Raw genomic sequence first — 14,455 nt, 5'->3', positions numbered from 1 at the left:
TATGTTATTAGGCAAACAAAGTTATCATTAGTCACTCTTGCAATGAGCTGTTATGTTATAACCCAAACAATGTTATTAGCCACTCTTGCAATGAGCTGTTATGTTATTACCTAACCAAAGTTATCATTAGCCACTCTTGCAATGAGCTGTTATGTTATTACCCAACCAAAGTTATCATTAGCCACTCTTGCAATGAGCTGTTATGTTATTACCCAACCAAAGTTATCATTAGCCACTCTTGCAATGAGCTGTTATGTTATTACCCAACCAAAGTTATCATTAGCCACTCTTGCAATGAGATGTTATGTTATTACCCAACCAAAGTTATCATTAGCCACTCTTGCAATGAGATGTTATGTTATTACCCAACCAAAGTTATCATTAGCCACTCTTGCAATGAGCTGTTATGTTATTACCCAACCAAAGTTATCATTAGCCACTCTTGTAATGAGCTGTTATGTTATTACCCAACCAAAGTTATCATTAGCCACTCTTGCAATGAGCTGTTATGTTATTACCCAACCAAAGTTATCATTAGCCACTCTTGCAATGAGCTGTTATGTTATTACCCAACCAAAGTTATCATTAGCCACTCTTGCAATGAGCTGTTATGTTATTACCCAAACAAAGTTATCATTAGCCACTCTTGCAATGAGCTGTTATGTTATTACCCAACCAAAGTTATCATTAGCCACTCTGGCGACTTGCATATTACTAGTATATTATTAGACACATAAAGTTATCTTTGATATTGTGGCAACTAGCATGTTACTTAACCAATCAAGGTTATTACCTTAGTGGCCACTAGCTATGATGTTATTAGCCACACAAAGTTATTAGCCATTGTGGTGACTAGCATATTATGTCATCAGCCTTGTAAAATTATTAACCTCTGTGGTGACTAGCATGTTATGTCATTATTACTCACTGTGGAAAAGTGTTGCATATTTTTACCTTGTCCATATCATTGGAGATGAGATAACAGGCAAGGTATATGAGGGGAAAATGTTGTTGTCATTGTCTGTCATCAAACTTTTTTTGTGGTCACAATATCACAAATAACACAATAACAAATTTTATCAAATTTCTTTCAAACTTATTACATTAACCAGTTTTGGATCTTAGCCAATTTTGGTTATGGTTCATGTTCATGTTCTATGTACATTTTTCAAGATATTCATTAAATTGCACTTGAAACTGTCTTCTGGTTGTCGTTACAGCAATTTTTATCTAACCACCTTCAAAATTGGGAATCACTATCAACCAAGGTCAGTTTTGGTGTAAGTGCAATTTTCAAGAAAGGGGTAGAATTTAACTGAAATAAAACATTTTTAGATAGAGAAATAAGTACAGAAAGAGAATGACGTTAGTACATGTTACTGCTCTTCAAGATTGTCAATTAGGAAAGTATAGTAAACACTTACAAAAACACTTTCCTGCCTTTTTTCAAATCTGTACAGTATTTTATTTTGCTTAGATATATTACTGGGCTATTATTTGGGAACAGTATATATAGCATTGTTTTGCTTAATTTGTCTTGGTTCTGTTGCTGAACAATTATTTCTTAGGAACACTTACACAATTCAAGTTATATTATTCTATGAGGAACATAAGATAAATACAGTAGTATTTGAGAAAAATGATTATTAATTTATTTTTTGTGTGTAACTATGTTTTCACCTATATTTCCACACAAAATGCTTAGATAATATATTATTGTATTACTTGAGGACTTTTATACTCATTTTTGCCATGCAAAGAAATAATATTACATCATTTGTCATCCATCCATACATTTGTTATTTAATCTCGGTTCTCAATGGACAAGGTTGTGATAGTTATGCTATGTTTCATTATAATATCCAGCTTTGAGGTAAATACTTCAGCTGAATTTGCACATTCTAAAAACATTAGTTTTCAAATTAGCATTTTTTGTCTGATTGTATGTAAACTGCTCTCATTTTAAGATAGAGTCTGGATTGATTTGAATTAATTGTCGATGTGATACAAAAATCTATCAAAATGAGATATTTTGATGTTTTTACAAAAATGACCCTTAGTTTAATTGTTACATTCATTTCTTCTTTTTAAGAAGTCCATAAAATCTGACATTATTCTGAAAAGAAATTCAAAATGAAAATTATTTCAATATATTTAGACAATTCTAGAACTTATAAAACATTAGTGACATTGAAAGGTGTCCTATGCTGCTATTTTTTAAAATCTCTGAGGATTAGTGAATTGTGTTTTCATTTTTTGCACAGATTCCCATCATGAAAATATTATTGACTGCATAATTTTGCAACCTAATTACCCACATACAGATAATTGTATTTTAGGAGTGGTTGTGTATTTGATCCTACACTGAAATCATAAAACAAATATATATAATATTTTAGATATTTTATTATAAAAATAAAACAAATTTATTAACAGCCATAAAATATCTATTGAGAACCTATCTTTATAATCGGGTATTAAAGACTTGTTGGACAATGTGATCTACCTTTTATCTACCGTATGTATGTTTGTGATCAATTCTCAAAATAAAACACGGGTTATGGTAATTACAGACAAACAAATAAATATATTGATTGTCATCCAGAAATAATAAACTCTGACACCTTAATCGGTCACGATATCAGTTCATATTTTATGCATGAAAGAATCAGTCACGACATCTGCTCAGTGACAAAAATAGTACCACGATAATATCACGATGGCTGTATCATATCAGCAGGGAATTATAAATCCTCTTTTTTTCCTTGCTGGCATTTCTCTTGCATCAATTGCGCACTATATTCTGATCTCTATATCCTCTCTCAAACTGCGGGATTCGTGTCAAAATGGCTACGCGTGTAACACGCCTGTACAAAATGATATACTGATGGCAGGACCGCAATTTATTGACGTGGTTAGACAGAATTCGTACTTGCCCAGCGACAGCGCCGACAAGCTAATGGTTGACATGCATCGATTTCGCCGAAAATGTACGTGTCCACCGCCACCTGATTGGTATGAATCGGCCAATAAACGTCGCCTCGTGGAATCTAAATTATGGAGACAGGAGATAGATGCAAAGCGGGCCCCACTAACAATTTGTAAAGCAATGTATCCATTTACTTACGTTGGTTCTGGTATCACCGTTGAACCATTCAACAAAGTACCGATTGTCGGGCTGTCCTTCTCCCTTGTGGTAGAACATATCTTAGAACAACCGGATATTTCTCAACCAATAGTTCTGTCGCTAACTTCTAGAAATAAATATGGTGTGTTAAGCATTGCCGGGGATTTCAAATATAGTGGTACAATTAAGGGAATACAGACGTCATCTCTTTCCATTCACGTCGGTGAAGACGTAAATGAAATCAACAATCTGTTGAATAAAGTCATCTATACTGGTACCGTGTATCTTATTGATGCTTACGACAAGATTCAAGTTTCCTTTCTCAATTTCACCATCGATATTAATCTTCACATCAAACGCCCGCCATTACCAGATCTCATTGATCCAGGGGCGACAGGAAGCGTCATTGACAAAGTCACTGTCATTACCAAGACTTTTGAACGCCCGGATATTGTAAAACGATTTATAAACAGCGTCCATCATTTTTATCCTAATATGACTATCATTGTTGCGGATGATTCACAACAACCAATACCAATAAAGAAAGATCATGTCAAATATTATACAATGTCATTTAGAGACGGTAGTTATCCAGGAATTAATTTGGCATTGTCACAAGTGGAGACAAAATATGTACTTTATGCAGACGATGATTATGTGTTCACAAACGAGACACGACTTGAATTGATGCTTGAAAAACTTGAAAATCCACATGCCAATATAGATATAGTTGTACCCAACGTGATCGGTCTACCTAACATGAGTGCTCTGTTAAAATTTGGATTCCATGAACATGGAATCTGTGGCCTTGGTGTTCGCGGAAAGGTGTCACGTGATTATTTAATGGTACCCCAATACCCGCAATGTAAATACGGTGATTTCTTCGAAAATGTGTTATTGGCTAAAACTGTGATATATCGAAAAATTGGCTACTACCCTCCCATCAAACCTTGCACGCACGTGGAGTTTTGGACGAACGCAATCGGGAAAGCTCGCATCGTGCTGTGCGATGACGTCAGAATATTACACAAACATGGTTTTAATCGGGTTTATAACAAATTTCGTGTAGAAACGTTAAATATTGAGAAAAAACGAGACCCTTCCCCTTTGTTTGAAAATGATCTATGTTATTCGCATAACTACGATTTCCCTATGTCTAAAGAAGACGTCATGCACTAAATCATAATTTTCTCACGGTTTCATAATTACAACTGTCTACTCTACAATTTGCCTTAAGAATTGTTTAATAAATAACACGATTATACCCTGACTCATTGTCGTAAAACCAATATGTTGATTTTTAGTGTGTTTTTTTGTGAGGGCTAACCTCCATAGACCAGGCATGGGAATGTGTATGGTGTACCAATAGCAGTACTCGTATCGATTTTTTGGAAGTATCACATGATTATTTGCGCATTGTTGTCGACGAATTGGTGTCTCCAATTATCGGTGTTATTGTTTTTGTTTTTACCTAAGATCGATAGCAACGGCGACCAGGCATAGGAATGTGTATGGTGTACCAATAGCAGTACTCGTATCGATTTTTTGGAAGTATCACATGATTATTTGCGCATTGATGTCGACGAATTGGTGTCTCCAATTATCGGTGTTATTGTTTTTGTTTTTACCTAAGATCGATAGAAACGGCGACTTTAACATTTTAATGTGTTTTTCCTATGCTATATGTTTATATTACGAATCATCTTTCAGTCCTCTTTATTGTGTAATATTGTTGTTATTCAGTTTCAAACATTTTGCAGAATTAACGACAAATACAAATACAAGCATACATTGTGGGATGCTTTACATCATTCTGTACATTTAATTTTTTACATAACAATAAACAAAACAAAGTAGCATTTTCTACCCTCGTTTGTTAAGAAAATTCAAAATATTATCGACATTATCTAAGATTGTTTCACATTTTTTATACATATCTTAAATACGCTAAAATACTTTATCTTAAACAAATGAAATCACCCTGAAACGCAATATTTTTGTAAATCTAATTGTGTGTTAATTTTCATAGACTCACTTCCTAGATTTTTAAGTGAAAAATCCCAAGCAAATTAATGTTAATAGTATTACATACACATTTTACGTTTGATATGAACATGAATTATTATAATCAGTCGCGTAACAGCAGCTGACTCACGACTATCAGTTATTTGTTTTTGGCGATACTCCGATTAGTAGTAACCCTTTACAATGATCCTCTTGAATGAATGGATTGTCGATATTATGATAAAACATTGCAAACCTTTAATGACATAGTATGTGTAATCTGAATGAATACGTAATTCACACGTGTTGATTCATAATCAGTTTCATAATCAACCTGCCATACATACATATGTGTTGGCATGTTCGCTTATTTTATAGTAATAAAATAATAAATTAAGTTTTTTATGCATTACAAATCCATATTAAGAATCAATTAAAAACTGAAAGGAAAAACTTTATCCAGTCAATACTCATTTCGTTGATTTGATGCGTATCTAATACCAATGTACATATTGACGCTATGACTTTGCTGAAAACAAATCGCAGATCATACCATGGCGGACATTTAGTTTTCGTAAATTTAAATTTTAAATCTAAGATGGGATTTACTTTAATTGTTGACATAATCACCTGACAATTATCCTAAAACGCTAATATGCAAAATGTTTAAACACAAAATACCAAACTCAACTCACATTCCTGGAAATCCCGTACGGACTATGCATGGCACATCTTTACTTTCAATGCATCCAATGCGATAACATAGCTGAATTAAAAAAATATTCTATTGTATGTTGTATTTATGTAACATATTCCTAAAAAAATATTCACAAATTATATCTACAACAACATAATATCGGATGAGCTAACACATGGTAATTCACTAACAAAATTAAGTTTCGCGATAGGTGTACTATGAAGAGATGTTGAATTTCAAGACCACCTTGTCAGTGTATTTCTTACCCCTCAAACCTTATATGTATAGATCTGATGATTTCAAATTTAGTAACTTCACTCATTTTATTAATAATTACAGCGCAGCTAGCAGATTATGGTACATATGGTAAATTTTATGCAATACAAATACTGTATGTCCATCCGGTTTTTGACTGACAAAAGTAAGTCTTGTCTGTCTATATTAGAGTTACAAGGTCTAGTAGACGTCCGAGCAAATACCAAAAGTGTTATCCCCTTAGACCCGCATGACTGTTGCTGAGACAAAAAAAAAACATTTTGTCATTATGGAGGAATCAATTACCAACAATGGGGTAACAAACAGCAACCAGCAATATCAACACATTTTTGATACAATAAATACAAATATATGACAATCTTCCAATAAGTACTTTCCAAAAAACTTAAACCTACAACATGAGGGTTGGTTACAATGATGGCATTACTGCAGAAACATGACACGGAACGACCAGCACTACCGATACCAGCACGAAAACTAGTTACAATGCATAGTTTTATAGATCGGAGAAATATTAAGAACAAATCAATGCTAAGATTATTATTAAAAGAAATATGATAACATGATGCCATGTATCCTAAAATTACCGAGTGTTTTCTCGAATTCATTCATTATATTAAATGTGTTGTGAATAACACGGGGAAACGTTTGCCAAGTCTGAACGCCTGGTTATTTTCGTCCTCTAATTTCCCTATACTGTATGTATAAGGTATAATATAAAGTACATGCTGCGACCTATGCCATCTTCCGATTCACACGATTTAGATGACCATTGCCATGGTGAGAAGACGGACTAATATTACATACATAGTGCTGTACAGATGATAAGCAGAACAAAAGCAATAGACCTGCCAGAGTATACATGTACATAAACCCTAAAAACTGTATTCACGATTGTTGAATCATCACATCACATCACAACAACTGGTTCCTGGAAAAGCACAATTCATAAATAAAATAAATCACACTCTGTATACTCTAACATCTGAACCAGTCTCATAAGTTGCAGATGATGATTATACCGCCTACATAGTCACCATTTTCCGAATTCGAACTATGCAGATGCAGCAGTGTCAATCGGCTATATGATGGCTAATACAACAGACAATGATTTGCCTTGCCATGGTCAAAGGATCATGTTTAATTGAGTAGAAAGAAATGTTTCCTATTTTTGTTTCTTGTTTAATATGTGAATATTTGTGGCATGGACAGCACATTTCACTATTTCAATGTCGTTGCCCCAAAATCATAAGCTTGGTATAATCTTTGCTGAAGCCCGGGGCTGCTTTTGCACACCTTCCTGGGGTCAATTACGATATTGCAAATTATCTTTCTCATCTGCAGATAAACCACTTCAGTTATTGTATCCGAGCGCTCTTTCTCGAGTGAACTATGCCTATTCTGCATTCCAGAACCACACTCCTGCAAACTAAACACACATGTACTAGCCATGCACACAGTCCCCCACATTCACAATAGTATCCCCATACTTTTCGCTACAACGCTGGCAAAACAAGACCTTGCATACTAGACTATTAGGATATACATGGCTTTCACCATTCACATGTTCACCGAACCAAAACATCACTCACTGCGTACTTCAAGATATAAAGAGAAACAGTTGTGATGTAACCAAAAAATACTGCCAAAACATTATGCGTTAATCTAAGGATGCCCACAGAACACATACATTACTTCACACACATGAAAAATGTGTTTGTCCACTTCTATTATACCATTATCTAGCTTCGTACACATCAACGAGTTCCCGGCTCCAACTGAAACCACATTCACTGCCAACCAAATGCTGCTCACATTCAACATCCAATGTGAACTATATGTCATGTAATCACGGGTGCACAATTACTATTGCATTGTCAAACTCATCCATCTGCACGGTGAAAGGCCACTTAAATTATCAACTTGATCACATGACCGATCTGCTCGTCCCAGCCTTCCAGTTCACCAACGGTCGCTGGCTTACTAGACAAAACCTCGCCATGCGCCTACGTGATCGCTGTATTCATTTCATCTGTACACCACACTCAGTTTCCATGGCGGTACCACGACAGATGTGTTAATTAAAACCCTTAGGGTAGTGTCTGCTACTAAGTATATACGACTAACTCTCTTCAGTTTGCCAAGCAAACCCATTCGAGCTTAGACATTTTTGCATGTCCCTACTTTATTTATATCAATAGTGTTGGCTTTGCTAGGTGATTTGCCAGTGCGAACCTTTCCACTTTACCTGAAGTCATCACATTTTTGCCGCCCTTCAACTCGCAACATTTGTCATTCATCTCGTTTTGATTTGATTCTGTTCAGTCTATATGTTTATCGTATTATTAACTATTATTCGATGACCATAGCCGATTAGTCTATTAGTTTGTAGAATTATGCTTGTGTTTGTTTGTGATACCATTTTCTTCTAACATTCTTTGTGTTGTTTTCCTTTCGAACTAGATTTTTAGTGTTTTCGCAGCTTTAGAATCTGTAATTCTCCGCACTTGCGGTAACTCAGGCAACACTCCAAGTGGGGCAAAACAATCAATATTCACCCTACAGTATAGGATGCTCTGACACCAGTGGTGGGCTACTGCAGAACAGGCTCCGTCTCCGGAAAAGGTCGTTACCATACTCACCTTCGGTCTTACTCTCTCTACTTATCTTATAATTATATAAGGCATAATGTAGTGTTGGGACACAATTCAATGAAATATATATTTAACACAGTTTCTGCACCGAAAATAAAATATGATGTTGATGGTAGTAGCAAATCCAATTTGGCATGTTTCCCCATAATTTAAATTTAACAATCAATGAAATTTGAAAGTTGTCACTTTGATTTTAAAATATCTACATAAGTGAGCGAGAATACAACTGTGATATCACGTAGTAGCTGAGTAATTACAGTTATGTTTATTATTTGTATTTTGTTTATTTACATTTGTCATTGTTACATTTAGGAAAACGTACTTATAACTGAAGGTGCATTGAACAGTCGAATATTTGCACATTTTTTCAATAAAGAAATAAGATTTTTCTATGTGTGAATTAAAGAGAGATGTTAAATATAACTATATACCTGTGTTGTTTCGAAAACTTCATCTTTGTTATGTCTTTTCTTACCCAAGTCACAAAGGAAGGATACAGAATAATGCAACTGTCATGAATTTGTTTTCGCGTATCTGTTGACCGACTTAATTAGTTGATTATTAGCGAATTGCTGTGTTATGTCTGTCATCGTGTAGGCCTATTTGAAGTTTTGGACGGAACTTGGCTCAGTGATTTGGAACTAATTACAAGATACCGTCGCTATTCTGACATCCGTAGTTATTAATGTAGTGAACGATTAATGAAAAGATATGACGTATTCAGTACTTAGTGTGATTGGCTTTATGATTGAAGGTTACGCCCTAGAGTCTTTTTACTGCATTGTAATTGGTTAGAGTTTTGAAAATGAATAAAGAGAGTTTGAGTTGGTCTTGGCGAATACTCCACGACAGACGCAGTAGAGAGAGAGAGCAGTCGAGAGTCCTGGAGAGACTTGGGGCGAGCCTTGACGCAGTCTAAGAGAGTCTTGGGTCAGCCTTGCGATATAGTCTTGGGGACTTTTCCCCAGGGCGCTGTGTCTTATAGAGTGCTCCAAAAGATCGACTAAGACGAGAGTTGAAACGTATTTTGTTGTGTGTGCCTTATTTGACTGTAAAGTATAAGTGACATTCCCGATCCCGCACCTCAAGGGGACGAGATATAGAGACGAGACGAGTTTTCCCCGTGACAGTGTGGAGAACCCGAGAGAAAGAGAGATTTTCCCCCTGATACGTTTTGGATGAACCCGGGCAGGTGTTTAACACACATTGACATCCTGTGAAGAGAAGTGAATGGCGAAGATGTGTCTTTCTTGTGAACCGAACTAACTGGCTCGATGGCAGAGACGAAACCGCGCTCAACGACTCACGACTTTACCCGAACGGCACCGATGTACAACGCTGAAGAGATGAAGATTTCAGAACCCCTTCGGAAGGACGAATATCGGATAGGACTGTATAATTAAGAATTGAGCGACATTAAAGACAAGAAGATGAAAGAACGACCCGGCTAACGCGATGACAAGAGGAGACGCTTATAGACTTTGACTTTAGCTATCTGTGTATTGCTTAGAGTACCGCTCGCTGGACACTGTAACTGACACTGTGTAACTCAAGGACGTTGAACTCTTTTCCACAACCCTAACCCTATTGCTCAGTAATGTAATGTATTGCTTGTTTTTTCTATTGTTTTTACCGTTTTTTTTGTGATGTTGAATTGTATGTATGTAAGCGCCCAGATCTTTGTTTTGAACTGATATTTAGTGACGTTCGAGGTCCTTTATAACGATTTAAGCGCGCCTCAGTGGACAAGTATTTGCAACACAGTGTTTTGAGTTTCGTGAAGTTTTATGGAGTTTTAATGAGTTTATGAGTACGGATTATGATGGGGAGAGTGATGCCCCCACGTGTTTTTTTTAAGAGTTTTGAGATTTGTCGAGTACAGAGATACCGACGTTTTAAGAGTTGTTTTTGTTTATGTGTTGATTCCGGAATACTTCTGACGCTTTTTTGAGTGGAGAGCACCTTTGTAACGTTTTTTAATGTCTTTTTGAGATGAGAGTGTTGTGCGCTTATATATGTATTGTTTGACAACGCAAGCTTTTGTTCATGATTGACAGGTTTATGTGATTCAGTAGTTTCTATCGTTTTGCCTTTCCCGTTTTTTTTTGCCAGAGGAGTAATGTGTTATGAAAGCGAATTTGTCTTTGCATTCTGTTTCCACGCCGTATGACTTTTGTTTAGATTAACGACTTTTGAGTTCAGTTGAAGTTTATAAGCGTATGTGACAGGAGTTTGATTAATAGCTTTTTATTCATTGTTTATTAGTTACCGCTTTGCAATGCTTTAACCGAGAGACGCATCCCTGGTAATCACGTGATCATGCTGTCGACTGCAGCGATTTGCAGATTGCATGGTTACACCACCACGCCTTAGTTTTTTGACCTTTTGATATAGAGTTTGTAACTTTAGTAACGGAGACAGTGCAGCGAAGGGTTTCCCTCGGCGACCTGTTTGAGAAAAGCGAGTCGATTGGTAGCCTTTCCCTTGTTTTTGATTTATAACCGTTGATATTTGTGACTTTATAACCATTGTATTTAGACTTTATAATCATTGTACTTAATTAGTGTGTTTTACTCTTTTTGATTTATACCTTTTATTATTAGTATTGTATTTAACCTGTATGACGATGAGTAGAGGACGGTATCTTTGATTTATGAACGTGTTATGCCAAGAGGCATATCTCAGTTTGGGTGAAGGGATGTGTCATGAATTTGTTTTCGCGTATCTGTTGACCGACTTAATTAGTTGATTATTAGCGAATTGCTGTGTTATGTCTGTCATCGTGTAGGCCTATTTGAAGTTTTGGACGGAACTTGGCTCAGTGATTTGGAACTAATTACAAGATACCGTCGCTATTCTGACATCCGTAGTTATTAATGTAGTGAACGATTAATGAAAAGATATGACGTATTCAGTACTTAGTGTGATTGGCTTTATGATTGAAGGTTACGCCCTAGAGTCTTTTTACTGCATTGTAATTGGTTAGAGTTTTGAAAATGAATAAAGAGAGTTTGAGTTGGTCTTGGCGAATACTCCACGACAGACGCAGTAGAGAGAGAGAGCAGTCGAGAGTCCTGGAGAGACTTGGGGCGAGCCTTGACGCAGTCTAAGAGAGTCTTGGGTCAGCCTTGCGATATAGTCTTGGGGACTTTTCCCCAGGGCGCTGTGTCTTATAGAGTGCTCCAAAAGATCGACTAAGACGAGAGTTGAAACGTATTTTGTTGTGTGTGCCTTATTTGACTGTAAAGTATAAGTGACATTCCCGATCCCGCACCTCAAGGGGACGAGATATAGAGACGAGACGAGTTTTCCCCGTGACAGTGTGGAGAACCCGAGAGAAAGAGAGATTTTCCCCCTGATACAACTGTGAGCTCTCAGTATCAAGTCAAGTCAAGTTTATAATAACACACATACACAGAAAGTATGAACACTTAACATTCAATTAACAATTCACTTGCGGAAATCAGAAAACTTTGAAATACATAGATCATTGTCAAATAATGGCGATGGGTCTCGTTTTTTCTCAATTTTATATGCTTCATTCCGGAATTTGTTGTACACAGGATTACGAACGTGGTCATGTGATACAATGACGTCAACACATTTTGCACAGCGAGCTTTTCCAACGGTATTAATCCAAAATTCGGCATGCGTGCTAGTCTTTATAGGAGGATAGTATCCAATTTTTCGAAATAACACGGTGTTGCACATCACAAAATTCTCAAACATATCCCCATACCGACATTGTGGGTATCCAGGAACGTTCAATTTTTCCTTTTCCACGTCCCAATACTCAGTAAAGCAGGTTCCATTTTCATTATATGCAAATTTCCACATGGACCCTAAAAGAGGTAGACCAGGCACGTGGGGAATTACTATATCGATATTCGAAAGAGGATTTTCAAGTTTTTCAAGCATCAATTCCAGTCTTGTCTCGTTTGTGAACACATAATCATCGTCAGAATAAAGTACATATTTTGTCTCCACTTGTGACAATGCTAGGTTAACTCCCGGGTAATTACCATCTCTAAATGCCATTGTATAATATTTGACATGATCTTTCTTTATTGGTATTGGTTGTTGTGAATCATCAGCAACAATGATAGTCATATTAGGGTAGAAATGATGGACGCTGTCTATAAATCGTTTCACAACATCCGGGCGTTCAAAAGTCTTGGTGATGACAGTGAGCTTCTCAACCACGCTTCCAGATGCTCCTGGATCAATGAGATCTGGTAATGGTGGGCGTTTGATGTGAAGATTAATATCGATTGTGAAATTGAGAAATGAAACTTGAATCTTGTCGTAAGCATCAATATGATATACAGTACCAGTATAAATGACTTTACTCAAGAGATTGTTGATTTCATTTACGTCTTTACCGAGTACATTAATCTTAAGAGAAGAGGTTTTACTACCATCAATAATACCGTCATATTGAGGGCCATCAGACATTGTAAATATACCGTAATTATTTACAGCAGAGATATACAGAATAACTTGTTGAGACATGTTCGATTGTTTTAAAATGTGTTCCACTGCAGGGGAGAGGGACAATCCAACAATCGGTACTGTGTTGAATGGTTCAACGGTGATACCAGAACTGACGTAAATGAAAGGAGAAAATGCCTTACAAATTGCTAGTGGAGCTCTCTTTGTATCCATTTCATTTTTCCACAATTTAGATTCCTTGAGACGGCGTTCATTGGCTGCTTTATACCAAAACGGTGGCGTGGGGCAGCTACATTTTGCACGATAACGATTCATATCCATCATCAGTTTTGCATCGCTTAATGTGGGTACATCAGTATTGGTCGTGTATTTTATCCACTCTGCACCAACAGTTGATTTCGAATCTTTCACGGATCTCTTATCTGGCACTATATGTTCTACTCTTAGCTTAGTGTCTTGGTGCTTGCTCACAGGAGATGTAAACATGTGAAGATGAATAAGAGAGGCAGTTATAAATCCAATCGAAAACATCAGTAAAGATGATAGTCTGTACGAAAAAACACCCATGTTGCTAGGGTATCCGTGCACAAATGATAGTATGATCTGTACGCTACAAAGCTGCTACAAAGGATTACGTACACCAAATGTAACTTATCACACTGTATATGGATAATGAAATATGCAGATTAGATAAACAACACAACAACAGACAGTAGATAAAACATTTGATTTAGGCAGCTTAGAAAACCTATCAAAATATGACTGGACATAAGTATATTCTTAAATAAAATCAATACCTTTTTCTATATTTTACGTTTTCGATTATACAGAAATACGTAAAACGAATGTTTATGTCATTAATTTTGTGCTTGATTTTGGGAGATACTGAGCCAAATGAAAGATACTAAAATATCAAATAAATTCAGAATTTAAAACATAATCAATCAGTTATTTTCACACGTACGCATAAAGAGAACCACTTGTCAGTACTTTTGACGAGATTGTCATGGCCAATCGTTGCACTGGTTACAATAGTGAAGTAATTGTTTCATATATGAATGAGATAAAGCTGACAATTTTATTTTATTTATACTATAATATAGTTAAAGTATTTAAAATTAATCATTTAATTTAGTGAGTTTTAATAATATATATTTTCATGTTCTCCCCAAAATTATAGTTGTGCAAATTTCAAACCGAACGGAGTTCATATGTGAGGATCATTTGTGAAGTAACTTCACTCAG

General features: G+C 36.0%; 2 protein-coding genes across 2 annotated transcripts; one reads left to right on the top strand and one right to left on the bottom strand.

Moving 5' to 3' along the window:
• The first annotated feature begins 2,719 nt into the window (after nt 1-2,719).
• On the top strand, nt 2,720-4,306 carry LOC102806709 (beta-1,4 N-acetylgalactosaminyltransferase 2-like). Its single transcript, XM_006818974.2, has one exon. It carries the CDS (start codon nt 2,720-2,722, stop codon nt 4,304-4,306), a length of 1,587 nt encoding a protein of 528 aa, XP_006819037.2.
• Nucleotides 4,307-12,208: 7,902 nt separating this feature from the next.
• LOC146747475 (beta-1,4 N-acetylgalactosaminyltransferase 2-like) lies at nt 12,209-13,777 on the bottom strand. The gene has a single exon (XM_085496665.1). The coding sequence runs from the start codon at nt 13,775-13,777 to the stop codon at nt 12,209-12,211; it is 1,569 nt and encodes a 522-aa protein (XP_085352791.1).
• Between the last annotated feature and the right edge of the window lie 678 nt (nt 13,778-14,455).

The sequence above is a fragment of the Saccoglossus kowalevskii genome, chromosome 3, assembly GCF_978046115.1.
Source record: "Saccoglossus kowalevskii chromosome 3, keSacKowa6.1, whole genome shotgun sequence".
NCBI lineage: Eukaryota > Metazoa > Hemichordata > Enteropneusta > Harrimaniidae > Saccoglossus > Saccoglossus kowalevskii.
Note: the sequence above shows the minus strand (reverse complement) of the source record. Positions and strands in the feature narration are given on the sequence as shown.

Bases quoted from the DNA above. Each gene is read 5' to 3' on its own strand.
- LOC102806709 (XM_006818974.2), top strand. From the start codon at position 2,720: ATGGCTGTATCATATCAGCAGGGAATTATAAATCCTCTTTTTTTCCTT.
- LOC146747475 (XM_085496665.1), bottom strand. From the start codon at position 13,777: ATGGGTGTTTTTTCGTACAGACTATCATCTTTACTGATGTTTTCGATT.